Genomic DNA, 24,656 nt, shown 5'->3' on the forward strand with positions numbered 1-24,656 from the left:
ACTGAATGAGCAGTAGAGACTTCTTTCAAAACATTTTAAAAATTCTTACCAACCCCAGACCTTTGAACAGTAGTTTATTTGAGCACAAAATATTGATTTGTTGAAATTATTTCATCATCTTAGTTTCAAAATCAGCTTAAAGCTTTAATACAAAAAGTATCAGCATATCAGAATACTAGAGCATTAATATTAATTATATGTTGAAACAATATTTTTTTTTTTAAATGTTAAATAGATCTATTATTTATCAGCAATCAAAGTTTCACGTTTTCTGCTATTTTTAATTCTCATTCATCTATAGCTCTTTGTGTCTCCTAGCAGTTCCTTGTTCTTCCAGAAGAATAAAGAAACAAAATAATCTTTACAGAGAAAATAATCTTACAGGGCAGGCTAAAACAAACTTCTAACCCCCTAAATATTAGCAATAGTAATAGCAATGCTTGTTATATCAAGTAAAAAAAGCAGTAGAAAAAGTTGCATTTGAGGAGGAGGTGACATTGGCAGCTGATAGACATTTGGAAGTAAGCAAGGAAGTATTTTTCATCTCCATTTCCCTTCATAACCCTCCCTACAAAACAGGCAATGCATTTCATCACTGCAGGTGAAGGAAATGTGTATCCGCACCAATACATCTAGTTTTTAACCTTAACCGTGTTCTTCAAAAACAGGAAACGAAGTCCATAAAGATGATAGACATTCCTTAGAGTAACTGATTTGTTTAGACAGCCAGGGTTGGATCAAATGGATAATCTAATTGAGCTAAAAGCCTAAAGATGCATGGTCACAATATGAATACGCCAAGGATTTACATTGCAGGGAGAATTATGAGAGCCTGTGCGCTTTCTGTCAGTCTGCAATTACTGTAAATCCTTTCACAAGTCCGTCTCAGCCTCTAAAGCACGCACTCAGGATTGTGTGTACTGTGTGTAAAGAATAATACAGTAACACAGACTGTATGTACAGTACGATTCAACAGAGTCAAGGGTTGTCAGAAAGCTGAAAGTGTACACATGATTCGGATTCATAAAGTAGCAAAAACATAGCTTATGCTTCTTGAGCACTGAAATGCATGAATAAAAATAGCAACAATATTAAAGTAACAAGGCTAATACATTCCTGGCAGGCATGAGTGGAGGATAAGAGAAAACTTGGTCACAAACCCTAATAATGGAATATTCATTTAATAACTTTAAAATTTAATAACGGAAAATGGTTGTTTTCAGGTCAAGTTTCAATTTCAGGGCTGACAAAGAATATTATATGTAACATTGCTAACATTGTTCTACATTACAGAGAAATACTAAACCATAATAATGAGCCTTAAAATATGCATTAATGATTATGAATGTGTCGGGAAAAAAAACGAAAGGAAACTGTCTGAACATTTTAATAATTTATTAATACGCTAGTGTTTTCTGAGGCAATGTTCGAGGCAAAGATGTTAACGCCGACTCTCATCTCCGCAGTATGGATGCAGTTATATGTTTATAACAAATATATACAACTATAATGTATGGCGGAATAGCACTTGGGAGCACTTCGACTCGGCGCAGTAAAAAGTCACGCCTGAAGAATCCTCTCCCCCTCGCCCTCTCACTTCTGTCATTAGAACCAAGTGACTTTTTACTGCGCCGAGTCGAAGTGCTCCCAAGTGCTATTCCGCCATACATTATAGTTATCCTTTTTACCCGCTTAGAAAAGCGCCACGTTTTATTTTGTGTCACCATACTTGGTCATGTAACTACTCGTGTAACTGTATTTAAATAGGGAAAACGTGGAGGTGTTTGGTCGCTTCTAACTTCATCTCTGTTTGGTCCCTAATGAATGAACTGGGCTAGCTGTGCTATCAAAGTGTCGCCGCGCGCCAGAGCGATTGAGTGCACGCACTGAGACGAGAGAGATATGTATCAACTCATCTTAGTTAAGGGAATAACATAGTTTAATATGAAAAAACGGTGGAGTGTTCCTTTAATGAAGAATGCAGGGAAAAGGGAGAAAGAGAGATCTAACATTCATTTGTTAAACAAATAATCACATTAAAAAAAAACATATATACATTTATATATTTAATATGTGCAAATGACATATGCAAATAAGTAAATATACATACAATTATTTAAATAAGTAAAAATTATATATACAGGAATCAGTCGTAGAGTCTATTAGCTCACAGCCATGGTGGGCATAGGAGTGATGATAACTGGGGAGGAAGTAGTCACACTGGGTAATCAAAAGACATGATGAGTTCATTTGGAAAGCACGTGACGTGACTAATCAGAGCTGATACAAAAGCAGCCATTACTGCTGAGTAGAGCAGAGAGCCAGCTGCAACATTAAAGGCTTCAGTAAATCAGCTCTACTGCTCAGACAAGATTAAATAATAACTGGCCTCAAAGCGCCCACCTCGCCCTCCAAAGGGCTATACAGCTCTCCACTGCTCTTCACTGCACAGCTCACATCTTGGTGCTTCCACAGAGCTTAATTTGATCAAAAACTTCAAAAACGACCAATAAAAAAACCTTATAGAAATTAAGGCAAAAGAGCAATATGGCTAGATCATCTCAAGGGAACAGAACACTTTCTACAAAATTTTAACCATTTTTACCCAAATGGACCGGGAATAAAAAAAGTGGTGTCAAAACAAACTTTTAAACAATAATTCACCCAAAAGTAAAAACGGTTATTATTTACTTACTCTCTTATTACTTCAAACCCTCATGACTCATTTTCTTCTGTGAAACAAAAAATTTGGTATTTTGAAGAATCTTCACACTTTTCCATATAATAACAGTTCACACTGAACAATGTTGTTATTGTTAGCTAATTTTCATTTATTGAGATAAAGCAGAAATAAAACAAAATATAAATATTAGATTAAAAAAAAATACTTTTAAAAAAAGTTATGAAAATCTGAAAATTTGCCTAGGCAAACTAACTGAAATAAAATAAGTTCAAGTACTAAAATTATTTTTTATTTATTTTAGTTTTAGTAAAATAAAAATATATAGAATACCACAAAATAGGAATAGAACATAACAAAATTACTAAAACATGTGATTTCAAAACATGAATAAATACAATAACAGTAAATAAATAATACTTAAATAACACTGACCACATCTGTCAAGCTCCAAAAATAAGAAAAAGTATCATACAAGTAGTATAAATGGCATTATGTGCTATATTTGGAATCACTGAACAAATTGTTCAGTTTGATCTGAGAACCGAATCAACCAGTTCACAGAAAATAACCGATTTAAAGGGTCACAACACCCTAAACCAAAATTTCTGAGATTTTAACAGAGGTATGTGTGTTGAACACCATTGAAGACAAAGTTAGCATCTGTTGGATTTAATAGTAGGGGGAAAATGGTTAAATTTTAGTTTTTATACGCTATTTTCGTCTTCCTGGTTTAAAATCTTCATCGTGTCACTATAGTACCAGAGCCCGTCTACGGGCAATGATGGGACACGCGTTTGTTTTCATGGTGCAAAAGTTCCAGTGCATCTTTCCTCGCGATGCTGCCCGGGATGGACTCTGACTGCGGGCGGCTGGTTGGCCATCAACCACGGACACATCTAAACTATGTGTGTGTGTAGCAACCATTCAACGGGAGAATGGTGGACTTTGGCCTTGTACACCAATGCAGGTTTCGTCTTGCGAGTGATGCGGTCCCGTTATTAAAATTTAGATATTTCGATAATACCTCAATTGTATGGAACGTATGCTTAATTTGTGCAAATTTCTATGTCACTGTAACGTTACATCTTTATTATGTGGGTTTAGGGGGCGCGTAGATCTAGGATATGTAGGCTACTGAACGTTTTTTTTTTAAGCGATTTTTTTATTTATTTTCAAATATATGCATTTATAGTGTGTATATAAACAAATATATATTTTATAATGACATAATTATACATATACATGTGCATTTATATGTTTTAAATACAATTATAAGGTGTCAGTGTATTTCATTAGACTATAACTTTGCCAGCTATAAAAAAAATCTAGCATTTCCTCACGTTTTACCACTGATTTTTAGTGACAGTCGATGACAGTTTCCCCCCTCTCCCCTGCCGTGCCATACCACACCCTCTCCCCTCCCTTCTTCTCACAGCCACCACGCCCAATTAAGTTGCATTTTTCAAAAAGATTGTGAGCTAGACTTGAGCTGAAAGAGGGGGGTGTCGTGACCCTTTAAAAGAACGATTTGCTCTCTTATATAGTTCTTGTGTTCTTTAAAATACCTAATTTATTTAGGCTAATTCCAAAGAAAGTCATTAAGGGTTTAAAGAAAATGTGAGTGAGTAAATAAGGACAGATTTTTTTTTAAAAAATCACTTTTTTTTTAAACATTTTTACAATAAAATTTACGGAAGGATATAATAATGAATGATGAAATCAATGTATCCAATGTATAAATAAAAACAAGACAATTATGAAGATATGAAGATCTAGATAAGTCAAAACTGCCACTGAAAAGCCATTATAAATTCCGTAAAATTTCCTAAAGAAAGCGATACCAATGTGCCAGTTCCCAGGTGTAAGCAAGTCTATATAACAACATTGGTGGCAATTGCCCAAATGAATTACACTAAAATGAATGTGTCCCTAATCTGCTGATATCATAATAACCCAACAGATCATCATCAGTGGCATAAGTACACCACAACTACAAGCGATCCAGTAACTACATCAACACAGTAGCCAGAGGAACTTCATTCGGTGCTGGTGTAAACATCCTGCAGATCGCAAACATTATATTGACAGCTCATCGATTGCGAAATGCCAGAGCAAACTAGAGCGCTTCACTGGAGGGTTTGGCAGCCAACAGCAAGGTCATCAAAATGAATGTGAGTGAAGGTGCAATCACGCAGACAACTAAAACCAGAACAAACTTACTGGGGCATAGCATTTCATCATAATACTTTATATGAAGTGCATTCCATTTCATTTTAGGCGTGTAACCAAAACGAAAACGGTTCAGACCTACTGTACCCTTAAAAAAAACACTTGCCCTCAGTTTCCTACAGGAAACGTGTCCTTGTGGAAAGTCTATTTGGCTAAAAGGCATCTGCAAAATATAATTAAATAGCTCCTATCCTGAGTCCTGCACCCCTCCTTGGGCAAACTGTATGCGATGCCTGTTAGCTCAACAAACACGTGCACTAAACTAAGCATCAGTCGATTAGTCGTCACGAAGACTGTCATCTGGGAGAAGTTTAATCACACGGCTCACAAATACACTGCCTTGTAAATGTGCACAAGCGAGGACAGAACCTGGAGCGGTCATGCCATCAATAACTAGAGGGTGGGTGGTGTGAAAGCCGAAATATAGGCTACAACTGTTAAATTACAGGAATTGACATATAAACTGAAATCAACATTTTTTTCCATTCAATATTTACTGGGAATTCACGAAAATATTTTATTATTGAAACACACTATTGTTTAAAGGTTTGGCGTCGGTAATGTTTTTAATGTTTTTGAAAGAAGTCTCTTATGTTCATGTTCAACGAGGCTGCATTTATTTGATCAAAAATACAGTAAAACAGTAATAAAATGTCTTCTATTTTAATATATTTTAAAATGTAATTTATTTCTGTGATGGCAAAGCTGGATTTTCAGCCATTTCTCCAGGCTTCAGAGTCACATAACCCTTTAGAAATCAATCTAATATGCTGATTTAGTGTATTTATATTACCAATATTGTGCAGTTGTGCTGCTTAATATTTTTGTGGAAACTGATTTTTTTTTTCTTCACAGGATTCTTTGATGAATAGAAAGTTCAAACAGAATGTATTTGAAATAGAATTTTTTGTAACAATGTAAAAGTCTTTGTTAAGTTTGATTAAATTGAATGCGTCCCTGCAGATTAAAAGTTAGTGTAAAATGTGCATAATGTATTGTCAAGGCTGCTAGTAGATTAAAAATGACACAAGGGAGCTACAGCTTGTGTTGGTCAAGCAGGAATTGTCATCGGCCAGTACGATATTCTCTAAAATGGCCGATTTATCGCCCTAGCAATTTAATTTTGTAGCGAAATTAGATCCTGTGGTCAAATGTTATTACTTTTTATCTACCCACAATCCTCTACAGAAGTCATAAATCAAATTTTCCGTACAAAAAAAAAGACTCTAAAATGGAAACTTTCGGTTAGGAACTAACCAAATCCATACATACACTAGCCATGCGTGGTAATGTGACCACATCTCTCTGGTATTCAACTTTCAGGCCCGATCCATCACACTTTGCTCTGAGAGTCACCTGAGATGCTCCTAGTGCTGGTAAGAAGATTGATTCTGTGACTACAATAAACAAACAGTACAGTAAACTGTTTCTTGACAAACAGTCACATAATCTTTCCTCTCACTGGTTTTGCAGAATTCTGCTGACTGCATATATCAGGCCAACTTCAACAAAAGAGTAAAACACACCCTCTACTTTGGCTCAGCTGACCTCATCTAGACGCCATCGGTCAGACATTGGGCCAGACCTCTGGACTACGGAACAAAATGGGATACAAACACAGCGGCAATGGTGTGGACCTCTTTGCTGAAGCCCTGTGGTTACAGAAGAGTCCAAATTTAGCTAAAAGACCTGTTAAACTGACTGGAAAAGATTTTAAAATGAGATGTTCTTTCTGACAACTCTGGGATGCACGAATATCCCAGTTAATAAAGCTCATGCTGATTTCATTCAACAAACACATCTGAGCTAAACCGGCTTTAGAAATGGCTCCCCAACCTTACATCAGGACTTCATAGTTGTTGTTTTTTTATCTCTTAAAGGTAAAAATGCAGATCTTCACCAATAACCTCACACTGTAATATGTACCCTTCTTTACTTCTGCATCTGTTAATACTCTGTCAGGTAGGCTATTTAAAAACTGGCAAGTTTGGCATCTTGTGTTTCAGAATATGGTAGTGAGTTGTGTCAAGTATCTTATACTTCTCTCAAACCAACAGGCCACATAAACCACAAGTGCCACGACGAGATTCTCCATTGCCTCCAGTTGTGCACACAGCTGCTGGACTCATTTAGGGCTATTAAACCAGCATTTGGTCTATTTACAGAAATGAAAAGCAAACACACTCCATATTTTGAGTTTTAAAAATATTTTTGGTTTCTGTACTAACATTATGTTGACATAGACTATTTTCCAGCCAGTGACTGAACTGGCATAATAAGACCATGATGATCACGGTTTGACTTTGTTCCTGTCAATATTTCATATGCTGAGTCCCAATTCGCATACTATCCATCCTAAATAGTATGCGAAACTAGAATTAGTACGTCCCAAATCATAGTATGTTGAAATGAGTATTCCAAAGATACCCAGATGGTCTACTATTTCCGGTTAGAATTCGAAGTGCAGATCAATGCACACTCTAACGGCTAATATTGCCCACAACCCATTGCGTGCGGGAGGGAGGAGCTTTGTGGTGATGCAGGTGATGTAAACATGGCAGCCGGATGCAGCAGCGGAGATGCGCCCTCAGTTTTTAAGTGTAAGAATTCAAATGTTTAACCCTAATTAATGTTATATTTTATTGTCTCGTAATATTAATGGGTTTATGTTGTGCCAAAAAAGTACCGTGTTTATCTTGTAGGGTCCGATGAAGATACTGAGCGCCTCGTTGGGGTTATCAGGCTACAAAACAATAAATAAAAAGGCTCTAGTACAGTGTCATGCAAGTGTCTTTTTTATGTATTTCTTTTGATGTTTCTGTCTTATATTTATACCTTACTATAAACCACACTATTTGTAGTAATACTGTGGCTGTACAAATGTTAACTTTATCAGTCCAACCAAAGAAACATGGTTACTACACTTTTACTATAGTAAAAGCATGGTTCATTTTCATCGGGGTATTTTTGAGTATTATACATAAGTATAAAATTAAGCATAAAATACGTTAAACAATATTTATACTATAAACTTTAAATATTTTAACTCAGAAAATAAGTAGCTTTCGTTACACACATTGCACATGAACGTCAGAACCAGCCGCCTCACAAACGACCTGCGTTTGGTTGATCTACGACGACGCCCTGCTTCACTCCTCAATTTGGTAGAACACATTGTAAATGTATTGTGGAAAAAACGATGAGGAAAAAAAGATGGGAATAGTAAATAAAATTATATTGGACATATAAGAATGAATGAAATGTAAAATGTTTTGTTAACAGTCGCGTTCAACCACGTTCTCGTTCACGCTGCATGACATGATGTCCCAGAACGTGCATACTCTTTTGCTACACACTCAAAAGTATGTACTTTTTCCTCACAAAAAAAGTACATACTTTAGGGTCGTAGTATAAGTAGGCGAATTGGGACTCAGCCATAGTGTCTCAATACTGCACTACACTGAGAATAAATCAGCAGGAAACGATAAGTTACAAGGAATAATAATGATTAAGAAATAAAGACTTGTTATAGGTTCATTGAGAGATGTATATATTTTACTAATGATGTGAAATTTACAATATCAAGGAGCCTATAATGATTATTTCCTAATTAACTAATGAATCGCACGTCGCAATGTTGTTTTTGGCACATGTAACAGTGCTGCAAGATTTTCAGGTCTAACAGTAATATATTCAGTGAGGAAATATATAGAAATGTAATCAAGTAATCAAATGTAAAATAACACAGCACAGTCTTTAATGTATATGTATTAATCCTCCTTATTAAAGCTACAGAAAGTTATTCAGTCAAGAGCAGTGAGTGATTATATATTTTCCTTCTGTTCAGAAAGAAGGCCCACACAGTCAAACCTGCCTTGATCGCATATTGCTTTTCTATTCCCTATGTTTTCTTATTCATATATTATATATATATATATATATATATATATATTGAAATAAGTATAAAACATAATTTAGGGATCCATTTCAGTTCCATTTTAGGAATTTCAATTCCTTGAAGTGCCATTTATTAATAGAAAATAAAAGATAAGCAGGATTACTTCCTATTTCCACTTAATGTAAATAAGTGACACCATCATTTGCATAACATCATTTGAAAAAAGTTCATATGGCACATAGCATGTTCATAGCATTTTTGGAAATAATGATACTGTGGGTCAGTGGTTAAAGATCTGGGATGAGAGCAAAAGTTTCTAGATTCAAATCACAAAGTCGTCGCCAGTAATACAACACACTCACTTATATTGCTGGTGGTCCTTGGTGCTCCTGGTCTTGGCCATGAAGCGTTCGGCGAGCTTCTCCAGGTTGCGCGAGTACTCCATCTCGATCTCGGACTTCTTGCGGAAGAAGTCCTGGAGGTCCTGAAGGAGCTGGACCCTCATGTCTGTCTGCTGCTCCAGACATTTCTGCTGTTCCACCAGTTGGGCTCGAATCTCTGAACAAACACAACCAAACATTGTTTGTTGGAAGAGTCTCTCAACAGAAATCATGAATGGAGTGAAGGCACAGTGTCATTGCATGCTTCAAAAGTTCTTTGGAAACCTCTTGCTAGCAGCTCAGCGAAGTAAGTCTAAAATTTTAAAAATGGCCAGCAATATATCTTCCATAAATAAACCATTCAGATTTGCCCTGAGCTAGTTTCATTGTGCAGTTTCAGCAATGCTACAATAATCCAGGCTCATCAAGTAGAGCAGGTAATGCCCTTGTGCTGCATTTCATTACAGCCGGAATGAGGAACGGTCCCAGAAACTGACTTAATGGCTCTCTAAAGCCAATGTGTGTACAGCTTGTACAGTCATGCAGGCACTACACTTCATTTAACAAGCTTTTTTTTGTTGTTGCCCAAATTACCTCCGGTTTCCTCATGTGATTGCCCCCTTGTCATTGGAAATGGAGCTCATTAAATTTGTAGTCCACTGTGGAGGCTCAGTAGCTCCATACCATAATATACATTCAGACTTCCTCTCTCAGCCCTCAAGTGGCCCAACATGTTTAATGTATTTTTCATAAATGTGGGATCTGAACCACAATATCCACTTTGACAAGTTACACAATAGCTAGATGCTCTAATAGCACAAATATTTCAATAACATTACGGTAATTGTATCTCGTGTGAGCCCCCAAATAATTGTATCAATATCCTGTCTGACTGTATTAAAAACATGTTTAAACATGAACAGTTTTTTAAAAGGGTGCAAGAAAATATAGAGAAACGTGAATATCATGATATGTTTGATGATACTGTATCGATTCTCAAAAACACTATCAATATTTATGTTTTATTTATTTTTTACATTCAAGACTTGTGGCAGTGGCTTTGTGTTCTGTTTAAACCCCGACCACTAGATGGCAGTGTTATTATCACTGAACGTGAAGTACAAGGGTGCATCGCTAACATTAACATTAGCAAACCCAGCTCACTTATACACCAGCTCCCGCTGCAGTGGAAGCAAGCACTAAGGAGATTAACGAGTCATTTTGTTGGCAAAATAAGCCATGCTAATATCAAATACTCAGGAAACATTTGAATTTAAATGCACACTGGCACCATCCACGCTGACTGTTTATGGTTACTTCAAGTGCTTGGTTCTGATTGGTCAATAGCTGTGTTTTATTCATGATAAAACACGGCTATTATGACGCTTCACCCAACGTTTCTGTGTATCACTGCAACACCCTTAACCATCCTTAGCAACATAAACAAACAATATAGTTCCATGTATTATGTATTTTAGCAAAATGAACTGTTTATTATTTATAAGTTTATAATTTATAGTTATGAGTGACCCCTGCTGGCATTATGTTGCGTTATTCACCATTAATTTTGAGGCCACACCCTTCCCGCTGTCAAAGAGTCGATGGAAGATACCTTGATGTGTGAGTGTTTGTGTGGAAGCCCATGGTTTCCGAAGTGCACGGAAAATAACTGTATTTAACAGTTTTCTGTTGCAGGTATGGTACTTTATGTCCATCAATTTACACTCATGCTGTGCCACAAATCTGTCTGTTTTAAACTAAAAGACGGAAAACAGATGTTTTCTCATGCAGAGAGATGAGCAGATGCATGTGTGTGAGAAAATAATAAATGACACAGTGGATGAGAACAGTTCCAATTCTCTGTTTTTGTTTGAGCTCCACACGATGAGGCATGTTACTCTATATTCTCATGACATTTAATGTCACTGTCAGGAACTATTTTTTTTAGCGGAAGGATCGCATCTAATGAATTTACTTCAAAAAAGTAACATTATTATATACATTTTTGGTTTTAATACTTGTATTGTGTGGTAACCATTTTATAAAAGCAATAAGGTACTCGAGGCGTGCTGTATTGTGAATAAGTCATGGCTGAAGGGATTGTAGGCAATTCGCGTCATGCCTAACAACGCCCTTCAGCCGTCTCTTATTCACAGCACAGCACGGCCTCTCGTGCCTTATTGCTTCATATGTGCTGCACGCTTTCCTCTCAACAACAAAATAAACACAACTAAAATGATAGATGTGAGAAAGCAATAGTTAAGAAAGCATCTGATTCTGATCATAGCGATGTGGATATGTTTGCACCAGCTCTGCAATTCAGCACTCCAGTCAAGTCATGTCATAGCACTTTATACAATAGATTGCATTAGCAGCTTTACAGTAATAAACCTGCAAAAAAACAAATAATTATTTAAATAAAAATAAAAACTGTCATAGCCATCAAAAGACTATGCAAAAAAAGACTATGCATAATAATGGAAACGTTATAGTAATTCCTATAAGTGTAATTTCAAACACTAATTGTCTAAAAATCCGATCAAAGTTGCAATTTTGTTGCTAATTTGGTGTTTTTATGGTAATACTGTAGCACAACTACTCACAGTTGATTAAAAAAAAATGTAAATAAATTAAATAAGTTAAATAATTAAATTAATTAATTAAATAAAAAATAATAATTAAAAAGTAGATTAAGCAAAAACGTAGAGAACCAATGCACGATTTTTAATAACAGGCTATAAATATATATATAGCCTGTATATATATATATATATATATATATATATATATATATATATATATATATATATATATATATATATATATATATATATATAAAAATAAATAAGAATTGTAGCACAAGATGCCTGGTTTTTAGAAAAAAGAAAAGAAAAAAAACTCCACGCCTGTCTGTCTGGAACACTTTGTTCTGACTGGTGACCTGCTGCAGTCAAATATTTTCTCATAAGGGCCACTTAATTAGGCTATAAAATCCGACATGTCATATTTTGCACTAATATCCCGCTGATTAAAAATCCGTTACATAATCCACAACACACCATTACCTCAACGACATTCAAAGAGATTCCAAGAGCAATATAAAACTTTCTGCACTCAGCTTTCCTTCGTCACCAGTATCGAGTGACCCTCTGCGATTACAAAGAGAATTCCTGGCCCTGTGAGGTCATGTGTATGGTAAACATCTGCATGGAGTCAGTGTGCTCAAGCATGTGTGAGACCGTGTGTCGGATCAAAGCCCCTGTGATCCACTTCAAACAGAGAGATAGATGTGAGCACCTGTGAGCCGTCTGATACTGCACAAACAAGACCTGAAGGTGGAATCCAAGATAATTAGCCTTCCACTCTCTGTCTCTACAGTTAGCTTTAACAATGTCGGCTCTCGCAGGTGGGTTACTCAGATAGCTAATAGCTGGGATGAGTGTGTTTATCGGAGATTGCGAGCGCAGGAAAAGTATGCGAGCAAACAACAGGGCCTGGGTCCATTTAAAGATAACTGCGACCATTTTTGAACCTTTCATGACCTCCATTGTACGTTAAAAGAAAGAAATTACAAAGACCCAGAACAGTAGACATCATATTGAATTTAAAGGATTAGTTCACTTCAGAATTAAAATTTCCTGATAATTTACTTACCCCCACGTCATCCAAGATGTTAATTTCTTTCTTTCTTCGGTCGAAAAGAAATTAAGGTTTTTGATGAAAACATTACAGGATTGTTCTCCACATAGTGAACTTCAATGGGGTACAATAGTTTGAAGGTCCAAATTGCAGTTTCAATGCAGCTTCAAAGTGCTCCACACGATCCCAGGCGCGGAATTAGGGTGTTAACTAGTGAAACGATAGTTAAAAAATAAACATTTATATACTTTTTAACCACAAATGTTCCTCTTGCACTAGCACTGCAATGCGCCACGCATTACGTAATCACGTTGAAAGGTTACGCGTGACATAGCGGAAGTACCGGCCCAGTGTTTAGAAAGCGAACGTGCAAAGACTAAGTCAAACGCCATTTACAAAAAAAATTAAAGTTAAAACAACGATGTCGGACGATTTTGAAGTTGGAGTTTTACCCTACCTTTTTGAACCGGAACACGCGTGACCTTTCGACGTCATTACGTAATGAGTGGCGCAGTGCTAGTGCAAGACGAGCATCTGTGGTTAAAAAAACTAAAGATTTTTTTATTTAGAAAATGACCGATCGTTTCACTAGATAACACGCTTATTCCTCGACTGGAATCGTGTAGATCCCTTTGAAGCTCCACTGAAACTGCAATTTGGACCTTCAAACTGTTGTACCCCATTAAAGTCCACTATATGGAGAAAAATCCAAGAATGTTTTCTTCAAAAACCTTTATTTCTTTTTGACTGAAGAAAGAAAGACATGAACATCTTGGATGACGTGGGGGTGAGTAAATTATTAGGAAATTTTAATTCTTAATCACAGTAGTAAAAACTATATTTTTTTATGTTACAGTAATGGGAATTGTCAACTAAATGAGCAACATCATAATATCTTATGCTATCATGACAGCTTAAGCATTCTCATATACCAGTAACAGCAGCATGCTGTACTTTTTCCTCATACAGTCTGTGCCAAAAGCTATGTGGGACATACTGTACCAGAATCCTGTATGCAGACGATCTCATCAGCGCTACCTGAAATAGCAACATTTGTCAGGAGACTTGTGTTAATGCATTGGGTTATCCAGAACCGCCATCTGCTTAACTCGGCATGGGGAATACTTTCCAGACTGTCACGTTTGCTCAATTAGCAAAGTGAGGTGCCAAACTATGTATTTGGGTAATTGAGATGACATGTCATGCCCACGGTATTCTTCGCTATCGATCTATCTTATCTGAACACCACTAATGTGCACTGTCACTACTTCAACTCATGAAAGACCAGGTTCTCAATAAATAATCATGCTAGTAAGTAATCCTCTATGGGTACAACATCCCCTTTCATACCCATAATAGATAGTGAGTGTTTATTTGAAGACAGGTGGGCAGTGGCTGGGGGAATATCCTGTTTTCATACAGTTCAGCACAGCTGGGAGACGTCAATCAGTCGGCCTTGCGCCAGTGCTGATAACCCATGGCCAGATTGATTTTTACCATCTCCAGTGCATCAAGGAAAGTCTAATCACTTTTGACAGCTCAAAGAGCAGTGTGTCCGCATTCAACCACTAACAAGCCATCTTGTTACAGAAACTAGAAGGCATCCTGTGAACCGTGCCATTCACAATGCAAATTAACCTGTTAAGCTGTAACCCCACTTTTGAAAAATCCCAAGAAATGACATACCCAAACTGAAACAGATACAGTTCATGAACCCTTTGTACTAAAAGCACAAGTATGATCTCATTTGAAAGCTGACACCTGGCAGTTTATTGTAAATGTAGAATTAATTATTGTCATAATGACAAAAATTGTTATAAATAGCTTCAAAGTTTTGTAAAGTTATTAGAAATTATTTTTTATGAAACATCCTCATGAAAAAAAAATTGAAGTTGGCACTGGAGCAATCTAGAAATGCACTACAGCTAATGCCACATGTCTAAACATTTTATGTTTAAAATCTTAAGATAATAAGTCCAAAACTCTGTATTTAGTGAAATGTTTTTCAAGACCATGTCATGTGACTTTATTTTGATTTGACGCTAAAATGCTACTGATGTTTATTGTCATCTTCTAACCATCTATCCAGTATATTGTCTTTATTGTTTTGTGGTGCAAACGAGCCCCATTCAGTCTCAGTCTCCCCCTGCACACATTCACACCTCTCCAGCCTAGTTATGGCTCTAAATATGCATTTCTTTTGTCTGCATTATAGTTACTAACGACTGGCTATTCACAGGCTATTCATAGGGTTTCAGTCACTAATTTCTTTTCTTAAAGTTCACCCTTACATTTTAAACTGTATCAAATGCATTTCTTGAATAAAGAAACATTTCAGTAAGCATTCAAAAAATAATAAAAATATAACTTCTAGGTGGCAGGTGCACCTAGGGCTAGCTAGCATGTTAGCTTAGCACACCATCAATACACGACAATTTATGAGATTAAAACCATGTTTGTGCTTATAAACTTACTTTATAAAGCAAATCGAGTATATTAAATAATTTTTTGTGATCTAATTTGGCTTCAGATAAAAAATCAGACAGAAAATATACTATTGGATAGTGTTCTGCACAACGATTCTATATAGATTAGCATTACATTATAAATATAATCTATTATTATGGAAATACCTGGCATGGATTGAAAAACACAGGTAACTCAAATATCATAGCAAACATGTTTATTGTCTTCAAAACTGCATGTTACAGCCATAGTTACAGCGCGATCTCGTTAGCTTTGTGTGTGTTCGAGGCTTCCTGGATTGTCACATGATTATGGCACTTCTTCATGTTCTAATACTGTGCACAGGGCGGCGAGGGCGCCCTCAGGCTATTGGTATGAATTCATAACACAGTATCAGAGTTATGCAAACGCTCATAATGATTACATCGACGCATTTGGGTATAAATTCAATAAATATTATTCCTGTCTATAGAAATCTGATGTGAACCTATGAGAATATATCAATATTTCTCCAAATCTGCACATTTTTGAGCTAAAGCCCTGAGGCACGTTGTTTTGTGTATCGCTGTCATGACGACGGCACGGGAGTTTTTTTATGAATGAAAGCGGCTGACGCGCATAATTCATATCAAAGGTATCGACTAATTTTTTCATTTCATAACTCCTGAAACAAATTAAGAAATAACTGTCGCTATAAGTTTCTCAGAATACAATAGTGGTCAAATTCTGAAACTTGAGTCTTATATCTTTTTAATGATGTATAGTTTGTCAAGGTATAACATTAAATCTGATAGTAACTTTGAACTATATATAAATAAAACCGCTTCAGTGCGTCCGCGCTCTGGCAACGGTTAACAGGTTAAAAAAACTTCACAAAAATTTCACAATAGAAGTTAGGCAAAACATGAGCCAAATTCTTGCTATATGCCAGTTTAATTAGGTTGTTTTCCCCCCAAGCATGTTAGTTAGTTAAATGAGTTATATTTAATTTGTCAGTTATGTTAGTTAGTATTTGTTATGGTTATATTTAATTCATAATGACTGGCATGCAAGTCCAGAGGAAACTGAATTAACACAATCGAGTGCAAGTCTGTGAGTTGTCAATACACGTCTTACTTTTTAATATGTGGGAGAACCTGAAGAAAAAGTATGTCTAGGTCAACTTTCACACCAAAATCAAAAGAAAAACACTAAAATTAAGAAGTAAAATTGTATAAATAAATAATAAAAAGATGAAAATATATTGAAAATGAATTAAACTAAAATAATAATAAAAGCAAAATAAATATATTTTGTGTGAAGAAATCGAAGTCTATTTTAGGACCATTTTAAGGTGGCATGAATTACTACAGTAAGTAGTAGTTTGAAGTAAGAAGAGTTTGGGGTGGCATGTGCTGACATATTCTTGACAGGTTTTCTAAGACTCACCCAAGTATGGCAGCACTCAACCAAACAAAAAAGTTAGTTACCGAAGTTTAAAGTCCATTTCAAACGAGCCTATGAGAATAAAAGTGTAACCTTCTGCCAAGATGTATGTGCAAGAATGGATCGCTATCAGTCAGAGCAAATGGCAGAGGTTATGAAAAAGGATCAACACTGTTAATATTGACTCTTTGCATATATTTAATGTTTTTGCCAATAAAAAAACGTTAAAATTTATGAAATGCTTATCACTGTTTATCAGTAGGCTATATAGAAACATAAAAAAAAAAGAATATATACAAATAGTGATGCAGCAAACTGCGAAATTGTCACTGCCAATACTTTTGGCCATGGCTGTATATAATATATTACAAGTAATTATATAAATGATTCATTTCAAAACAAAACTATAAATAAATATAATATTTAAAAATAAGCATTTCAATTAATATTTATTAGGCCTATTATTTGTGAGGGGACCAGTGAAAGCATGGGCAAGTAAAAATCTAAACTATTAATCCAACCAGCCATACCTACATGTGGCTCTACTCTCTAAAGCCATTTCAGTTGGTGGCAAGAACATGAACATGGGGTGCACACATGTTGTTTTATCTAACTGTAAGTCTTCCTCGGACCCAGCAGGAATTCTGAACCTCAGAGGACTGCGTCCGGCTATTAGCTCATTACCATTTCCTGAGATGGTCTGGAGGCCTGCATAGACAAACACACACATAAACAGGAAAGACTGGCCCCAGGGCAGTCTTTGCATATGCCTTCACAGTCTGGTCAGACTGTGGTCTACTGACCTACTGAGAAGCAGTTCCTTCCTGTTCTGGCCTTCAACAGGACCAAATTACACCTTACTGCCTGAACTCCTCTGACCTTAAACTCCTCCACTTACTCTGCTCTCCTCAAATTTAACACATATCAATAGCACATCCATGGAAACTAACTCAATGTTTGGAGATTCCTTTTTTAGACTGAGGCCAAGCACATCTGCCAATAAAACGACTTAGAAAGTATCACAATTCTCAACAACGTGGTCAGCCAAGACTGAATAAATATTAGAAGGTTATTTATTCATGACAAATAAATGAGTTTAGTAGGGAGTCTAATCTAGTTTTGGCACCATGTCTTAACACATGGGGCCAAGTATAGCAAACAATATATATAAAATAAGAAATAATCCAATATGATAATTGACAAACTCAGATCAGTTATTTCTTTTAGACATTTTGGGAAACCTAAACCAGGAAAATCTCAAAATCTCAATATATTATCCAGTGAGATTTAGGGAGAAACTGGATCATAAACTCAAACAATTTGAATGGAAACACGTCTCACTGCAAGAGGGAGGGGAAGTTACTTTCATTAAAGATTACGAGGGCATATGAATGCATGGATAAATCATTTATAATAAATGCTACTATAATCCATAAAAAAAATAAGAACTGTCCATTTTGATTTCATGTTGACTTTAAACATATAAAGCTTTAGCTGTGTAATTTTGTTCGCTACGGCATGAAAAGGAACTGCAAAATTCTGGAAGTCTGTTTTCACCTTAAAGGCGCAGTAAGCAATTTCTGAGAAACACGATACCCCTCCCTTAATAGCTCCGCCCCTAAAAAAACGAACACGATATGCAACACAGGCTACCACTAACAGCTGGCGCGTCAGACAGCTCCGGTAAATATGGATGAATCAACTGTGATTCAACAACAGCATGTTCTGTGAAACAAAAACAATGTTCAGGCCTTCCCGCTTTCTAACGTCTCTCCAGCGGTGGAAAGCTTCTCCAATATTAACATGGGTCCTACCTCTTACTCAATCGTAACCCTTCTTCCAATTGACCTTTTCCTCTTTAGTAATATCCAATAGCCATCTCTCTTTCTAGTACATATGTCCCGCTTGCTCAGTCCTCCTCCTCCCCCATCATGAGGCTATATGCCCCCTATTGCTGATTAGCTAAAAGAGTGTTTTGGTGCTCCACTGATCCACTTTGTTTTTGTCCTATTTACACAGCAAGGGCTATGTACAAACACATTTTGTTTTTCCAGCACACACACACAGAACAAACATCAAGCAAATATTCACATAGGCTAATTGTTTGTTTAGGTGTTGATTTAAATTTTCAACAGCGTTTTTCAGAAATTGCTTACTGCGCCTTTAACAGTAAAAATATAAAACAAAGTCCCAAAAAAAATAAAGACAGGAGTTAATATAGTTCTATAGAACCTCCCAACAAGAGCAGACAGGTCCACTCCAGGCAGATATGTGTAAAACATCAATCACTGAGCATAATCACGGTGGCCCATGAGAGTCATCATTCAAACCCAACCAAAATAAAGACGTGGAGCAGTAGAAATGTGAGATTTATAATTATATTTTAGAGGGAAAGGTTGTTTACTCAGCTGTCTGATATCTGCTTGAGCTGGAAACATGAAAGACACAACATTTCCAGTCAAAAATCAGCCAGTTTCAATAGTGTTATATTAGTTTTAATTATATACTATTGTCATCATTTTATTGCAATATTTTCATCTAATATTTATGTTTGATTTTTAATTCAGCTTTATTTCTATTAACATAAATATTTGAATAGTGTGTTTTAATTAACAATAATAACCCTGATTTCAAAATATAGCCAAATGCCAACATATAGCCAAAACTGATGCCTTTATAAAGGTTTAAATATCAACAAAGAGAGAGAAAAACTCTTGCATCAGGTGCATAAATGTGCAACTACAGTGAGCAAAGACTGGCCCTTCTTTCAGTGATTCATTTCTAGCCGTCCCAGCTGCTTCGACTGCCCTCGGGGGAGGGGGAGAGCATCACAAGAAACTCAATACACACTTTCAGACTACAGTTTCATTCTGGAAAAGGACTACTCTTTCTCTCTCACACATTTTTTTTCTAGAAGGAAGTACCACTATGTTGCAAGATGACACTTTATGCTCCTTGGGTTCACTTTGTTCCTTTGTTTGGAAAATGTCAGCGAGAAGAGTCTGAAAAAGAGAACCAAGGATCACATTTCATTCCCTCTCCCTTGCAAAAACTATGAGGGAGCAGCCAGGACACGCCGCATTTGGAGTAAGAACCTTGGAAACGTGTGGAATGCTGACAGATCTTCTCCTGTAATTAGATGGGGCTTTTCCCGACATCTAAGAGGTCAATAAGCATTACAAACACTACATCATGTTTACCTCAGAAGGTTCATACCATCTCAAAGCTGGAGATCAAATGAATTGTGCACGTCAAAAATGACAAATTAATCTTCTGAACTTCAATGATCGTTGTAAAAATGCAGCAGCGACTCCAAATGCCCTGCAGTGCATTGTTTGAAGTGACGACTCTATTCAAGAAACTGCATTCAGAGCTTGGGGGGCCCACTAGAGCAGCCTGACGGGGCCTCACGGACCACACGTGAGGCGGTTCAATCCCACACACAAACACCTGGACGGTTCATTCTAAACACATCTGCACGGGCTTATGTTCTACATACAACTGGACACACCTGCATAACTCCATCCCTCATCAGCCGACATGTGCGGTTTATCCCATCCATTAATACACTGAACACCATTGACAGGCTCCACAGAGCATAAACAGTGCCGGACACTTAAACTAAAGGCCCTTTCACGTGATTCCTGAAGAGAAATGCCAAGCTATACAGTACTAGTTGTGCGTTGTAATGCAATTTATCATTTTGACCATTTGCAAACTTTTCGAAGCGTAGCCAATGATTACTAGATGATTCACATCTTCAAAATAAGATGGAAGAGAGTAGATTTCAGTTTTGAGATTTGCTAAAGATTACCTTTAACAGCGTTAGGATATTATTAGTGTTTTTAAGGATTAATTTTAGGAGAGAGTTTAATGTCAACAAGGGTAATCTAAATGTTAAAAAATGAGCATGAATAATTAAATATCTGATATTTGCTGATAGAGATAGATTTATCCAACACTGACCCTTACGATAAAAAAAACTCTACTACTGGCCAATAAATTATATGGTACATTTACATTTAATCATTTAGCAGACGCTTTAATCCAAAGTGAGGAGAGCAATAGAAGCAGTTAACAATAGGACAACAATATGTAAGTGCTGTGACCCTTCCCAGTTTAGTCTAACGCAGTATATGTTTTATTTTATTTTTATTTTATAGATAGAGTAGAAAAATCTGTTCAGATTTTAAATGTTGTGTAGTGTATTCCAGCTTTTAAAGGTCACAAGGTCAGACCAATGGGTCAGCTGACAGTACGTTTACCTGTTGCTACTTCACTCCTCAGTAAACATGAGGTTGTTCCGTCAGAGAACATTAGCAGTCCCCGGTGGGTTCCTGGGCGACTGCCCACTGAGAGGAGACCACAGAGAGTGAGACCACTCAGGCCAGAGCGACTCATCCCGGCCTGACAGCCCTGACACTGACACCAGAGGGGGCGCACAGCTGACGGGCAGGAGCCTCGCAGTCTTACTGTGCGTTCACACCGCCGGCGGCGAGAGCGTCAAAGTGGCCGGAAGCCATTCATTTTCAATGAGAGCCGGCGGCGAGCTCCGGCGAGGGCGACGCGGCGCGTCTTGGACGGCGAGAGCGGCGAGAGGAGTTGAAATCAAGTCAACTTTATGGTAATAAGCTATGACGCGGTTCGGCGGCAACCAGCGGCAACCAATCGGAATGTAGAAGTTGTCCGCCTGAGAGGAAAAAAATCACGCATTCTAATCTACGTCAGAGTGTCAGAGCGTCCCCGAATGTTTCTACGGCGTCGCCGGCGGCGGTGTGAACGTACAGTTACAGCTGGAATCCATGGAACCTCACAACATGCTGGGGCTGCTCGATTATGGCAAAAATCATAATCACAATAAACTCACAGTATATAAATTATATTTTGCTGAAAATAAGGTTGCAACTAGTGCTGGGAAAAAATTAATCGCGATTAATCGCATCCAAAATAAAAGTCTGTGTTTGCATAATATATGTGTGTGTACTGTGTATAATTATTTTGTATATATAAATACACACATATGCATGTATTTATTTAAGAAATATTTGCATGTATATACTGTATATACATTTATACATAATTTATATTATATATAAATATAAATAATTTATATATAAATAAATAAAAATCTTAAATATATACATGCATATGTGTGTATTTATATATACAAAATAATTATACACAGTACACACACATATATTATGCAAACACAAACTTTTATTTTGGATGCGATTAATCGCGGTTAATTTTTTTCCCAGCACTAGTTGCTACGATATCAAAATTGTGAAGATTTGCAATTCCACAACAGAAACTAATACTAGGCTAACTAATGCAAGTAAAAAAGTTCTGAAACAATTACACTAAACAACAATTATTATGTTTCATTAACATTAAAAGCATAGACGGATCAAAATATACTGACAAAAATCCGAGGGGTCCCCTTCGGTTGAAAACGCAATACAACCTCTTTTACATAACCTGGTCTTTAGCAACTCCACAAATGTGATAAATAACACCAACAATCACTAAACCTAATCTGTCTATGTGCCATTTACTACTAAAAGGCCAAATTGTCGCTAATCACATCAAGGCTTGTAGGACAGGTCAAATGCCCCATGCTGGCAAACTAATGGACGTTTTGTCAAAGCAAAACTGTTCTATTATAAAAGCAATGACTCTCACTCATTATAGATTTTATTACCTGGTCCATCTTCATAACACCCTGAGCGCTCCCGCTGGACCCTGCTGTGACATTTGCATTTAATGTAATGAGCAGGCATCCTATTGTATAAGAAACACTGATAGATTAAAGTAATCTATGCCTAAGTACATCTAAGTGACTTAATTAAGAGCAATTGTGTGCTTTATGCTATGCTTTCTCTTTTTCATCTGTAATCTGAAAAAAAAAAAAAGTTTCACGTTTTAGAGATAGTTTTAAATTATATATAGAACTGTTTGATTACCATGTTCATTTTCATGGTTTATTCATGGTAAATGGGTGAAATACTTCTAAGTTGACATACTGTGTAACATGCTATACTCTATCTAAAACTAAATGTTTGGAGTCGGTAAGATTTTTTAATGTTCTTAAAAGAAGTCTCTTATGCTCAACAAGGCTGCATTTATTTGCTCAAAAATGCAGTAAAAACAGGAATATTATTCAATATATTATAATTTAAAATAACCGTTTTCGAGTTATTTCGATATTTGCTCGATATTTGAGTCTGAAGCGCAGTAATATCAACGAGCAATGAGTCCTCCAACAGAAATCAATGGGATTTTACAAAATGGCAAATAAAACACGACAGAAACTGTATTTCGCTACGCTACTTGTTTTGGAACATCAACAAACATCACGAACCACTCGGTAAGTTGCACAGTTTTGAAAACGAACGTTAAGGGTTGCTTTAAGGACATGTTCGTGCATGCCTGTAGCCAGCCACTCTGAAGCGGTCAAAGGCGATTCTAAACGAGTCAAAAAGTCGAGACAGGACCCATTGTCAAAATTTCTGTGTCCACCACTCCAGTTCATCCAAAACAAACCAGAAAAGAGACTCAAAGTGCTAAATACCGGAATTATCCTTTAAGTAGCATGTTGAAATCAATTGTGCTGCTTAATATTTTTGCGGAAACCATGAGTTCAAAAGAAAAGCAATTATTTGAGACTGAAATCTTCTGTAACATCATAAATGTCTTTACTATAACTTTTGATCAATTTAATGCACCCTTGCAAAAAAAAGTATCGATTTTGTTATGCGTCAACAATCCATATTTTTAATGGAAACACTATTGTACACTTTTGTAAGGGTCAATAAAAGTATGTAAGGGTACCCATCACCTGGGTTGGAGTTCATTTTAGCATACAAAACAACAAAAGGGCTAAATCCAGACAAACAAGAGAACTATAATTGTCCACAAGACAGCAGGACAACACATGTGTGCCTAAAAGACAAATTACACAATGAGGCCCATCATGAACTTCAGAAGAACAATACAACTGAAATACCACAGGGCCACATGGCAGACATTACCCACTGGTGCTCTTCTGAGACTATATCCTAGATCTAAACAGTGTTTAAAGACATCCCATTCCCTATAACCCCCCTTCCAGTGAAAAAACAACCATCACCTCCACAGATCTTTTCAACCAAAGAAGTCCAAAGAGAGTAACCCTAGAAGGACAGCATTTACATTCAAGTCCAAGCCTGTTGCACTAGAATATCTTTCATCATATGTTAGCTCTGGGAGAGAAGAATTCACAATAACAAAGATGTAATAAGAGGTAAAATGAGAGAGTCTCAACCCCTCAGGGCAGGAGATAGTAGCCGATGTGAAACCAGGGCCTCTAATTGTAGTGCAGAGGTGCCACTGGGAAGTTTGTGCGATGGGAAAATTGAGATCGCACTCAAACTTGAAGTACACCTAAGATTTGCACAAGTTCATCAGCTCTATATGACAGGCTGTCAAGATGGAAACTAATATTTCGTACTCAAATCAACCCGCCACTGAAATAAAAAAAAACTAGGTGGAGCGCTCCAAGAACTATATTCAGTCAGTTAAACAATTCACCCCCCCAAAAGAAAAGCTATAGGAGTGCTATTGGCTAATTGACAGAGCCTATTTTATTTACTCCGGGGACTGGGACAGAGCAGATGTACTATTGACATGTCATGCATTATGTTGTGGTTGCCATTTAGAATTACGTCACATTTGTTTCTGTTGTTATGTCTTTTATGTCAAACACAGCAGCTCAAATAGAGGGTCTTACAAAGAGTGAATAGAAATGGCCTGTACTTCTTTATAATGACCAACAAACGACATATGACAGTTAAGATGTTATGTCATGGGAAAAGCATGTTTATGAATAGGAGTCTTTGTTGTTTGTGTTTGAATTAAACTGAGAAATTAAAGTTAAAAAGTTTTCAAACGTTTTAAA

At 36.6% G+C, this 24,656-nt stretch overlaps 1 protein-coding gene across 2 annotated transcripts in view; it reads right to left on the minus strand.

Annotated features, from left to right (window-relative positions):
- Nucleotides 1-24,656, minus strand: part of srgap1a (SLIT-ROBO Rho GTPase activating protein 1a) — a 111,214-nt gene that overhangs the window by 66,237 nt on the left and 20,321 nt on the right. For both annotated transcript variants that reach the window (XM_084124404.1, XM_084124403.1), the window contains exon 2: nucleotides 9,173-9,368. In XM_084124404.1, coding sequence (XP_083980530.1) covers nucleotides 9,173-9,368 — 196 coding nt within the window. The remainder of the gene's footprint in view (nucleotides 1-9,172; nucleotides 9,369-24,656) is intronic.

The sequence above is a fragment of the Abramis brama genome (assembly GCF_963993115.1).
Source record: "Abramis brama genome assembly, chromosome: 9".
Classification (NCBI taxonomy): domain Eukaryota; kingdom Metazoa; phylum Chordata; class Actinopteri; order Cypriniformes; family Leuciscidae; genus Abramis; species Abramis brama.